The 12,246-nt window shown below is 51.1% G+C and overlaps 1 protein-coding gene across 2 annotated transcripts in view; it reads left to right on the top strand.

The window, feature by feature from the left end:
• PACS1 (phosphofurin acidic cluster sorting protein 1) overlaps positions 1 to 12,246 on the top strand; it is a 158,887-nt gene that overhangs the window by 125,569 nt on the left and 21,072 nt on the right. For both annotated transcript variants that reach the window (XM_032153508.2, XM_032153510.2), the window contains exons 5-10: positions 4,617 to 4,761; positions 5,018 to 5,109; positions 5,193 to 5,273; positions 8,237 to 8,296; positions 9,122 to 9,282; positions 9,645 to 9,738. In XM_032153508.2, the coding sequence (XP_032009399.1) occupies positions 4,617 to 4,761; positions 5,018 to 5,109; positions 5,193 to 5,273; positions 8,237 to 8,296; positions 9,122 to 9,282; positions 9,645 to 9,738 (633 nt within the window). The remainder of the gene's footprint in view (positions 1 to 4,616; positions 4,762 to 5,017; positions 5,110 to 5,192; positions 5,274 to 8,236; positions 8,297 to 9,121; positions 9,283 to 9,644; positions 9,739 to 12,246) is intronic.

The raw sequence follows: 12,246 nt of genomic DNA on the forward strand, positions 1-12,246 counted from the left end.
CCTTACCTTTCGTGACCTTGACATTTTTTGAGCGCACAGGCTGGTTACTTTTTTGAATACTCCTCAGTCCAGGTTTGCCTGATGTTGCCTCAAGATTAGATTCTACCTGTGTATTTCTGGCAGCATTACCACAGAAGTACTCTGTTCTCAGTGCAGCTTAGGCAGCACCTGATGGCAATTGGTTCCCTTCCTGGGGATATTAACTTTTAATTTTTTTTATCTTTACTTTTTTTTTTTTGAGACGGAGTCTTGCTCTGTCGCCAGGCTGGAGTGCAGTGGCACAGTCTTGGCTCACTGAAACCCCCGCCTCCTGGGTTCAAGTCATTCTCCTGCCTTAGCCTCCTGAGTCGCTGGGACTACGGGCATGCACCACCATGCCCAGCTAATTTTTTTTTTTTTTTTTTTTTTTGTATTTTTAGTAGAGACGGGGTTTCACCATGTTGGCCAGGATGGTCTCAGTCTCCTGACCTTGTGATCCACCCACCTTGGCCTCCCAAAGTGCTAGGATTACAGGCGTGAGCCACTGCACCCGGCGTTTACTTTTTTTTGTTGTTTTTTTTTAGAGACGAGGTCTTGCTCTGTTGTCCAGGCTGGTCTCAAACTCCCAGGCTCAAGCAATCCTCCCTCCTTGGCCTCCCAAAGTGCTGGGATTACAGGCATGAGCCTCTGTGCCGGCCTGATATTATCACTTGGTTGACAGGGAGTCTGCAGGGTTTTTCCACCACAAAGTTAATTAATAAGCATTTTGTACTTACTGGAAAAAATATTTTCGAGGCAATAAATATATTATGGGGAGAAAAAGATAGGTAACTATCTTTTTCCTTATCACATTCCACCCACTAGTTTTAGCATCTATTCATGATTCTTGGCTGAATTGGTCATCACTATACTTTGATGCTTACCAGACAGTGGATTTCTAATCCCACCATTCCTTACATATTTATTAACTGGCTTTATTTATTTATTTATTTATTTATTTATTTTTGAGACAGAGTCTCACTTCATCACCCAGGCTGGAGTGCGCTGGCACAATCTCGGCTCACTGCAACCTCTACCTCCCGGGTTCCAGCGATTCTCCTGCGTCAACCTCCAGAGTAGCTGGGATTACAGGGGCCCGCCACCATGCCCAGCTAATTTTCTTGTGTTTTTAGTAGAGATGGGGTTTCACCTTGTTGTCCAGGCTGGTCTTGAACTCCTGGCCTCAAGTGATCCGCCTGCTTTGGCCTCCCAAAGTGCTGGGATTACAGGTGTGAGCCACTGCTCCCGGCCTCATTAATTGGCTTTCTTTAGTAAGATAGTGCTTTTCCTTTGCTCTCATTTATTTGTGTCAGTTATGGACCGTGGATTCCTGTTTTATTTGATGGGGCTGCATCTGTACTACATTTTTTTATTTTGATGCACAAACTTATCAGATTTGGCCCATGGGAGCCCCTTCATGCCGGCTTCGAGTCCTTAGTACTATGTCTCATCATTCTTTACATCCTGCCATACTTTCTGGTACAAAACATTTCAGGCTCATCTTGTACTTTCCCTGACCCAGCTCCCAGAATGAGCAGATTCTCCAAGGAGCCCTGGTTCTTTTCAGTGGAGAATGGTGTTCAGAAACCAAGATCTGGGTACCAGGAGTGCCCATGTCCCCAGCTGGGTGTCATCCACTCCCACTGAGCAGACAGAGCTGAGAAAGATCTGTCTGTATGCACACATGTGCTCGTGTCTACACACACATCACAGCTCCTTTCAGGTCTAGGTCCAGATCTATCTAACCGTGAGCACACATCGATAATTTCAGTTCTAACCCAATGCCTTTTTATAGCTTTTCTTTCTCCATGTTTCTAATTCCCTTTTGGAATAGTAAGAAGTCAGGCTGTGGGCCGGGCGCAGTGGCTCACGCCTGTAATCCCAGCACTTTGGGAGGCTGAGGCAGGCGGATCACGAGGTCAGGAGATTGAAACCATCCTGGCTAACACGGTGAAACCCCATCTCTACTAAAAATACAAAAAATTAGCCAGGCGTGGTGGTGGGCGCAGCTACTCGGGAGGCTGAGGCAGGAGAATGGCGTGAACCTAGGAGGCGGAGCTTGCAGTGAGCCAAGATCGCGCCACTGCACTCCAGCCTGGGTGACCAAGCGAGACTCCATCTCAAAAAAAAAAAAAAGAAGTCAGGCTGTGATTATTCTCAATGCATGTACTCACTGGTGCAGCTCCCTGTGTGCCAGGCAGTTCCTCTCAATCCTAACGGGAAGAAGAAAGCAGCCACTAATCTGTTTTTAAAATTATTTCTGTACTTTAGTAAATTAAATAGGAACAATTCTGTGGCCATGATAGAAAATTTGAGATAGTCCCAGCCCGTCTTTCTGTCCTGCTCAGTCAGTGTTTGTGTCAGTGTGGAGACAGGGGGCAGTGAATTCCCACCGGCACCCACTGCCCCTGCTACGCCAGGCTCTGCCATTCCCTGTAGACTGGGCTCCTTTTCCTCATTGCCAGTGACAGGCGACCACCACCTATAGGCCTGGCCTCACCCAGACTCAAGAGCGAGTTTCTCTGTGAAGGACTTACACTAACATTAGTCCTAGAGATTAGCAACCATTTCTTTCTTTCCTTCTTTCCTTCCTTCCTTCCTTCCTTCCTTCCTTCCTTCCTTCCTTCCTTCCTTTCTTCCTTCCTTCCTTCTTTCTTTCCTTTCCTTCCTTTCCTTTCCCTCCCTCCCTCCCTCCATCTTCCTTCCTTCCTTCCTTCCTTCCTTCCTTCTCTCTCTCTCTCCCTTTCTTTCTTCCTTCTTTCTTTTTCTTTTCTTTCTTCTTCTTTTTTTTTTTTTCGAGATAGAGTCTCACTCTGTCACCCAGGCTGGAATGCAGTGGTGCAATCACAGCTCACTACAGCCTTGACTTCCTGGGCTCAGGTGATTCTCCCATCTCAGCCTCCTGAGTAGCTGCAACTACAGGCATGCACCACCATACCCAGCTGATTTTTTTATTTTTAGTAGAGACAGGGTTTCACCATGTTGCTCAGGCTGGTCTCAAACTCCTGGACTCAAGCAATCTGCCCACCTCAGCCTCCCAACGTGCTGGGATTGCAGGAACAGGCTACTGTGCCTGGCCGAGCAAGCATTTTCTTTTCTTTTCTTTTTTTTTTTTTTTTTTTTAGACGGAGTGTTGCTCTGTGACCCAGGCTGGAGTGCAATGGCACGATCACAACTCACTGCAACCTCTGCCTCCTGGGGTCAAGCGATTCTCCTGCCTCGGCCTCCTGAGTAGCTAGGACTGTAGGTGCCCACCACCACGCCTGGCTAATTTTTTGTATTTTTAGTAGAGACAGGGTTTCACTGTGTTAGCCAGGATGGTCTTGATCTCCTGACCTTGTGATCCGCCTGCTTCAGCCTCCCAAAGTGCTGGGATTACAGGTGTGAGCCACCGCACCCAGCCTGAGCAGCCATTTTCAATCGTTATTGTTATCTTTTTTTTTTTTTTTTTTTTTTTGAGACGGAGTCTGGCTCTGTCACCCAGGCTGGAGTGCCGTGGCGCGATCTCGGCTCACTGCAAGCTCCGCCTCCCGGGTTCACGCCATTCTCCTGCCTCAGCCTCTCCGAGTAGCTGGGACTACAGGCGCCCGCCACCACGCCCGGCTAATTTTTTTTGTATTTTTAGTAGAGACGGGGTTTCACCGTGGTCTCGATCTCCTGACCTCGTGATCCGCCCGCCTCGGCCTCCCAAAGTGCTGGGATTACAAGCGTGAGCCACCGCACCCAGCCTGAGCAGCCATTTTCAATCGTTATTGTTATCTTTAAGCACATGGCCCTGACCAGCACTTCTGGGGATAATTTTAAAGTTAAGACCTTAGGCCAAGTGCAGTGGCTCATGCCTGTAATCCCAGCACTTTGGGAGGCCAAGGCAGGAGGATTGCTTGAGCCCAGGAGTTCAAGATCAGCCTGGGCAACATAGTGAGACCCCATCTCTACATAAAATTTAAAAATTATCCAGGCATGGTGGTATGTGCCTGTGGTCCCAGCAACTGAGGCTGAGACGGGAGGATCACTTGAGCCTAGGAGGTCGAGACTGTAGTGAGCCGTGATCACACCAGTGCGTGCCAGCCTGGGTGACAGAGTGAGATCGTCTTTAAATAATAAAAAACAGGCTGGGTGCAGTGGCTCACACTTGTAATCCCAGCACTTGGGAGGCCGAGGCGGGCAGATCACGAGGTCAGGAGTTTGAGACCAGCCTGGCCAACATAGCGAAACCCTGTCTCTACTAAAAATGCAAAAAATATTAGCTGAGCGTGGTGGCAGACGCCTGTAATCCCAGCTACTTGGGAGGCCGAGACAGGAGAATTGCTTGAACCTGGGAGGCAGAGGTTGTAGTGAGCCGAGATCACGCCACTGCACTCCAGCCTGGGCGACAGTGAGAGACTCTGTCTCAAAAAAAAAAAAAAATAATAATAATAATAATAATAATAAACTAAGTAAGACCGTGAAGCAGTAGGACAGTAGGCATGGATTTGAAAGTAAGGAAGAAAACATATCAGCAGAATGCCATTGCCACTGGGGGGCTTGTGCGTTCCTTGGCTGTGTTTCTCCAGGTGCCTCTGTAGTAACACGCCTCCACCACCTCCCCTGGCTCCTAGGTGATGCAGCATCCTAATGAAGGCGCACTGGTGCTTGGCCTACACAGCAATGTGAAGGATGTCTCTGTGCCTGTGGCAGAAATAAAGATCTACTCCCTGTCCAGCCAGCCCATTGACCATGAAGGAATCAAATCCAAGCTCTCTGGTAAGATGCATGCAGCATCTGGAGACCCTACGAAGAGGGAGCCCATCCTGGGAAAGCTGAACAAGACAGTGCCCAAGATGTTCCTGGGCAAGAGACCTTTAGAGACCCCTGAAAGTAAAATGTGGCTTTGGCCCTGGCCCTCCCCTCCACCCTGGCTGTGTTTCCACCCAAAGAGAACCATTGATTCCAGCCCATCGAAGTCTCTTAGGTCAGATCTTCCCATTGCAAGATTATCTTACTCGGGTGTCTGTTGCAGATCGTTCTCCTGATATTGACAATTATTCTGAGGAAGAGGAAGAGAGTTTCTCATCAGAACAGGAAGGCAGCGATGATCCATTGCATGGGCAGGTAACTTTCCGTGGTCCCTCACATGGCGTGTCCAAGAAGCTCCTGGGGTTTCCCACACTCATTCTGTCCCTGTACCCACTTAGGACTTGTTCTACGAAGACGAAGATCTCCGGAAAGTGAAGAAGACCCGGAGGAAACTAACTTCAACCTCTGCCATCACAAGGGTGAGCCTCAAAGGTCTGGGGAGTGGTTGGCTAAGATTTTCAGTCTGGGGGTAGGTTGGCAGCAGCATATTCAGGCCTAGTGGAGGCTTCTTAAAATCAACACAGGGTCATCCCTTCAACAATTCCGATGCACGCTGTATATCCTCACCACCGCCCAATTAGACTCACTGTTGTTGGGAACCACAGTTACTGATAAGAGTGTTATATCCTTCGGGTTATCGTCAGATAGAAAAAAGGAGGAGAACCCTTCTTGTAGAATTCAGAACAGATAGTGGTCTGTCAGGGAACAGACCGCCTCCCACCCACTCCAGTGGCTGCTTCATGTCACATGCTGTCCTCTGCAAGGAGAAAGCCAGCTCCCTCTAGGAGGAGCACTAGTTTTAATCATGTGCTGAACTTATGCAGAGATAATAGGCTAGTCGTGGGGTGCTCCTATGACCCTGGGCTTGCTAAGCTTTAATTACATCAGATATCATTCCTGCCTTAACGGATCCATAACCTTGGAGACCAGGTGCCTTTTGATACTTTTCCTCCATAAGACTTCCTCAAGAGTCACTGTTTTGATGACATTTGAGTCCTGAACTGAGAAGCTAAAAACCTGAATTCCTAGGTGGTCTTTGACAGATTCTGGAGTGCCTGCATGAAGTGTGGGAGGGCCAGAAGTGCTGGGAGCATTTCCGAAGGGGAATTCACAGCTCCATTTCCCCAGAGGCATCCTGATTCTCCCCAGTGCAGAGCTAGCCTAGGGACCAACCCCCTGAGAGCCGAGATGCCCACCCCTTCAGGGATGAAACGGAGGCCAGATGCTGTGACCTCTTCCATCACACTGAGGTGTCACTGGACTTCAGGTAAATCCGTGAGACTGTGACCTGGATTTCCCATCCAGTCAGCAACTAGGGAGCGGGAGGACTTTTTCCTTGTCTTCAGGTATCCACCTCTTGATTGGTGCTCCAAATGCTCCCCATAAGGTATGTCACCAGTGCCCCAAATGCTTGACCTCCATTGCACTCTGGAAATAGGGAGTGGCGGTAGGATCTCTCTCTAGTCAGCCCCTGCTGCTGAGTCTTTCTTTTTCCTGCTCTGTAACCAGAAAGCGGCCCTATTTTCTTCCCAGCGGGTGCCCCCAGAGCTTCATAAGTCACCTCTTCCTATGTGGGGTCTCCTCCTTGTCATGACCCTGGCACACGACCGGAGTTCAGTGCTCCTGCTAATGTTCACTCCCCCTGAGGTGTTTTTTTAAGCTGCAGGCACTTTCCAGTTCTATCCCAGAGACTTAGTGACCTCCCTTAGTGCCTATCTCCTCTGTACATGCGCATTCTTCTCTCCCACCAAGAACACAGATGTATTTGACCTTCTCTGAACATGTCTCGTGCTGCTCTGTCACTGGGAGCTTGACTTTTTTTCTCTGCTGTGAATGCCCTTTCTGCCCTTTCTTTGAAGACCTGTCAGCCTCGCAAGTTCATTGTTTTCATCCCCAGATGGCGAGTCTGTCATTCAGGCAGGAAGTACATATAACCACAAGCTAAGCATCGTGCCCAGAGACAGAGAGATAAGGCCCAGTCCATGCCATCAAGTGCACAGCGTCTAGTGACACCACACATTTCAACAAATAATTACAGCCCAGTAGGACAGGTGCCATAAGACAGAGCTTTGCAATGACACCAAGGGACTGTGGCCACCTGTCCCAGGAGTGCCAGGACAGCTTCCCAGATGAGATGCTGAGAGATGGGTTTTTTGAAATAAAACTTCACCGAGTGGATTGGGGGAAAATTTTTATTCAAGGCAGAAAATACCCTGTATAAAGGCCCAGTACAGTGCTGTGGCTCACGCCTATAATCCCAGCACTTTAGGAAGCCGAGGCAGGCGCATCATGAGGTCAGGAGATCGAGACCATCCTGGCCAACATGGTGAAACCCTGTCTCTCCTAAAAATACAAAAATTAGCTTGGTGTGGTGGCATGTGCCTGTAATCCAAGCTACTCAGGAGGCTGAGGCAGGAGAGTCACTTGAACCAGGGAGGCAGAGGTTGCAGTGATCCGAGATCACCCCACTGCACTCCAGCCTGGCGACAGAGCAAGACTGTATCTCAAAAAAAAAAAAAGGCCCAGTACAACAGCATGCAGTTTTTCCCAGGAACTCGAAGCAGTGAGTTTCCACTTGACTATGGGGTGTGAAGGGTCAAATAGAGAGATAAGGCTAGAAACAGGCAGACCCAGGCTTCGGACACGTACAGGCCTGACCGCTGAGCTCTGTTCAAGTAGTGGAGGCCAATGAAGACTTCTAGTCAGAGGGTAGCATGAGCAGGTTTGCACTCAGAAGGACCACTGTGGGCTGTGGAGGGAACAAGACCAGAAACAGGCGGGCAGGGTATGAGATGTCAGCTGAAGGCTGTTGCTATGATCCCAGAGAGGCGAGGAGAAAGGCCTGACTGGAAACAGGGGTGTCACAGATGGAAAAGGGAGGATCTGGGGTAGCTAGAATGGGCCTGCAGGGAGAACGAGGAGAGACTCCAGGCGTAGATGTGGGTTCAGGTGTGTTGGCGACATCAGTAAGAGGATCGGAGTGCAAAGAGAAGACGCTGCATTCCACCGTGGAGGTGGTAAGGCTGAGGTGCCCGCACTGTGCATGCGCACGTAGGAGTCAGCAGTGGGCACTGTGAATCCGAAGGGCAAGAGAAAGAGATGAGCTGGAGACCCATATTTGGGAGGTGTTGGGGTACAGGGGGGTGGAGGACCTGGGGATAGACATTCCTTCTCCCTGCAGCTGCACCCAAGGCCCAGGAGCTACACTGGAATTTGGCCTGTCTTCCTGACAGGCTTTGAGTGCCAAGGGCAGAGACCAAGTCCTCCAGTCTTCGTGTCCTCCCATAGCTCGTCATGAAAGTGGGCTCTGGTGGGTGTTTATTGACTTGAGTTGACCCCAAGTGGACGTTGCTGAGAACTATCGTGCGATTTGTCCCTACAGCAACCTAACATCAAACAGAAGTTTGTGGCCCTCCTGAAGCGGTTTAAAGTTTCAGATGAGGTATGGCCTCTTACTCCCAAGGTTAATGGTGAGTAGAATTCCCCGGGTTTCACCCAGTATCCGTGGAGTACACTCTATTGCCACTGAGTGTCAGGATTCCAGGATTAATATTCCTGCTCCCCGTGGCATACCTGGTAGAGCCCTAAGGGAGAGGGTAGCTAAGAAGGACTTAAGCGAGCGGAGGAGAGAAAGAGGCTATGCACACAACGCAGGACAGCACATCTACACCCGACCCTTGGTGATGCCCAAGCCTCTGGCGTGCAATACAGGGACAGACCCGGCGGATGCTGCTGCGGTTGTCACTTAATTTCCCCTCTTATCCCACGGGAACATCAGTGAGCAGCAGCTTGTGAGGTGGAAATGTCCTGGGTGGTCAGCCCTGGAATAACCAGGAATGGGCCGCTGAGAGAGGAGCAGTCTTTTCCCTGGGCTCCGGGAGGGGCCCGTTTCCACAGGCCTCTCAGTGGGCTAACAGAGGGATAAAGATGAAAATTATTGAGAGCGATTGCTTTGCCTTCCTGTGGGCTGTAAGGAGGGTAAGAAGAGCCCACACGGGCGTTGGGCCTTGGGATTCCTCAGCTGTCCCTCCTGGCACAGCTTCACAGTGTGGAGTGGTGGCAGGAACTTGGGGGGAAGGTGGCCTCACCATGTCCCCGCCCTCAGACTGGATCGTGGAAATGACGTGAAGGTTACTCCAGCCAGTGTGAAGCTCTGGCGTGTCCCTTAAGCAGGACTATAAGGGTGGCCCAAGAGAAAGGAGCTGCTCGTCGACCAAAATTGTTAATAGGGATGACCCTAAATTCAGAGACTCTTTTTTCCCTGCAGGTGGGCTTTGGGCTGGAGCATGTGTCCCGCGAGCAGATCCGGGAGGTGGAAGAGGACTTGGATGAATTGTATGACAGTCTGGAAATGTACAACCCCAGCGACAGTGGCCCTGAGATGGAGGAGACAGAAAGCATCCTCAGCACTCCAAAGCCCAAGCTCAAGTGAGCCCCCCTCTCTGTAGCTGGCCTCCGGACTCTCCTTCCTGGTCATAGCAGTCTCCTGGCCCCTCCCTCGCTGTCCCCTCTATTACCAGGGAATCTTGATCCTTCATCCTTTCTGAACCTCTGGCTCTCTTGGAGAAGGTCACTGTTTTGCCTCTCACTGAAAGAAGTCCTATAGGACTCTCAGGAAGTACCCTCTCTCCTGACCCACCCCGCCTCTTCACCCTGCACTTCCCTGCTCACCGGGCGTTCTGGACACCCGTAGCTTGTTGACCCGCCCTGAATGCCAGCTCCACTCAGCTCTCCCAGCGTGCTGTTCTGAGCCCTGGCAGCACTGACCTTGGCTGTGCTCTTCACCGCAGGCCTTTCTTTGAGGGGATGTCGCAGTCCAGCTCCCAGACGGAGATTGGCAGCCTCAACAGCAAGGGCAGCCTTGGAAAAGACACCACCAGCCCTGTGAGCGCGACCGCGGCTGCGGGGCGGGGCGGGACCGTGGCATGTCAGGGCTTGGCGCTCCAGCCCTCTGCATCTCTGATCAGGGCTCATGTTGTGACCTTAGAAAAGTGGCCCCATTGGCTGGGCACGGTGGATCACGACTGTTACCCTAGCACTTTGGGAGGTGGAGTTGGGCACATTATGAGGTCAAGAGATCGAGAGCATCCTGGCCAACATGGTGACACCCCATCTCTACTAAAAATACAAAAATTACCTGGGCCTGGTGGTATGCACCTGTAGTCCCAGCTACTCAGGAGCCTGAGGCAGGAGAATCACTTGAAGCCAGGAGGCAGAGGTTGCAGCGAGCCAAGATTGAGCCACTGCACTCCAGCCTGGCGACAGAGCGAGACTCCCTCAAAAAAAAAAAAAAGAAAGAAAGAAAATGGCCTCATCTTGTTTCAGCCTCAGTTTTCCTCCCCTCAGTCTGGCTGGGAGCTTAGCTCTTTTGGGTCATTGCTGTGTCAGGCCGGGTTGTTCCTTTTGGTCTGTTTCTGCCATGGCCCAGAGACTTCCCTCTCAGAACACATACAGTCTCCCCCTCTGCTGGGCGCGGTGACTCAGATGTATAATCCCAGCCCTTTGGGAGGCCAAGGCGGGTGGATCACTTGAGCCCAGGAGTTCGAAACCAGCCTGAGCAACATGGCGAAAGCCCGTCTCTACGAAAAATGCAAAAGTTAGCCAGGCATGGTGGTGCACGTCTGTAGACCCAGCTACTCGGGAGGCTGAGGCGGGAGGATCCCTTGAGCCCAAGAGGCAGAGGCTGCAGTGAGCTGTGATCGCATCACTGCTCTCCAGCCTAGGTGACAGAACAAGACCTTATCTCAACAAACAAAAACCTCTCCCTTCGTGTCTGTTCTGTGGTAGCTGAGAGTGTGGCATGGAGTGGGCGTTTGGCCAGTGGTGAGTGGCCCTGCACCAGGCTGGGGAAGGAGCAGGTATGGAGAGGAGGGGAGCCACTGAGATGTGCTCAGGAGGCCCTAGTAGGCTTTATTGGGCCAAGAATCCATAGAGGGGAGCAGTGCCCCGAGAAAATTTATAATTCAGTCAAGAGGTTCCCATTTTTCCTGGTGAGCAAGGGGAAAAGGGGGCATGTACTGTAGCAGCCGGAGCCATGACCTGGGCCTTGCTCCACCCCTCCTAGAAAGGCCCTGCTCCCTCAGCAGATCACAGGCAGGGGTGGGTGTGAGCCTGAAGTGACCTCAGGCCCTAGGAAGCTGCTCTTCCTTCCTTTACAATGGAAGGCAAGTGAGCGTTGTCGCGATGTGAGTGCCCAGCTTAGGATTTGCCCTCCAAAGCCCAGTGTCTTTTCTGTAGATCAAAGAAACAAATCCTTCAAGTCCTCCTGTTCACCTGCTTTACTGGCAGATGAAGCCTAGTCATGGTTCACCAGGGGGAATACCAAACTCGCCCTGCAGATCGGTAGTAATTGTGCGGACATGATAGGAAACAGGAGAGGCCTCTACCGCTGAAAAGCACGGGTCTGAAAGGGCAGGTGCCTGTCCTGGAAATCACCTTCTCTTGGGGCATCCCCTGGCTGCCCTTCTGCGTGCTGCCACCAGGTGGGGCTCTCTCCCAGCTCACCGCTCTTCCTGCTTAGGACAGCGCCCCACGTGATGTTAGTGAGGCAATGAGTGGGAAACTGCAGCCCAAATAGACTCCTCCCTGGGAGAAACCCCAGGCCTGCCCCTGCAGACCCTGCACCCTAGACGCTGTTCCAGGCCGGGTTCACGGGGATCCAAGAACTGAGGAGACCTCGCTTTAAAAAAAAAAAAAGCCCTTTCTAAATTTATTTTTTATTTTATTTTATTTGAGTCGGAGTTTCGCTCTTATCGCCCAGGCAGGAGTGCAATGGAGTGATCTTGGCTCACTGCAACCTCCACCTCCTGGGTGCCAGTGATTCTCCTGCCTCAGCCTCCCGAGTAGCTGGGACTGCAGGCGCGTGCCACCCACACCCGGCTAATTTTTGTATTTTTAGTAGAGATGGGGTTTCACCATGTTGGCCAGGCTGGTCTCAAACTCCTGACAGGTGATCCACCCGCCTCAGCTTCCCAAAGTGCTGGGATTAGAGGATTGAGCCTCTGTGCCTGGCCTTTTTTTTTTTTTTTTTTTTTTTTGAGATAGGGTCTCGCTGTAGTCCCCAGGCTGGAGTGCAGTGTGTACCCAGCCACCTCATTTTCTTTAGTGTTAGTGTTTAGGACGTGGCTTGGAGCTGCTTTTCCTCACATAGAACTGCTGAATGGCCCTGCTGAATTGACACCATCCACGTGGGCAAACCCGACCCCTGGCCATGAGAGCCAAATTCCCTCTTAACTATATGGGGTGACCCTAGAAAGATACCTGGGAGCTGGCTGAGGGAGGACTCTTTCTCAGTGTTCCAGGAATGTAGAGCAAGTGCCCTAATGTAACAAAATGTAACTAAATTACTGAGACAGTGCCCCAAAAGCAGTAAGCAGAACACCTAACGCTGTG

The sequence above is a fragment of the Hylobates moloch genome, unplaced genomic scaffold, assembly GCF_009828535.3.
Source record: "Hylobates moloch isolate HMO894 unplaced genomic scaffold, HMol_V3 SCAFFOLD_5, whole genome shotgun sequence".
NCBI lineage: Eukaryota > Metazoa > Chordata > Mammalia > Primates > Hylobatidae > Hylobates > Hylobates moloch.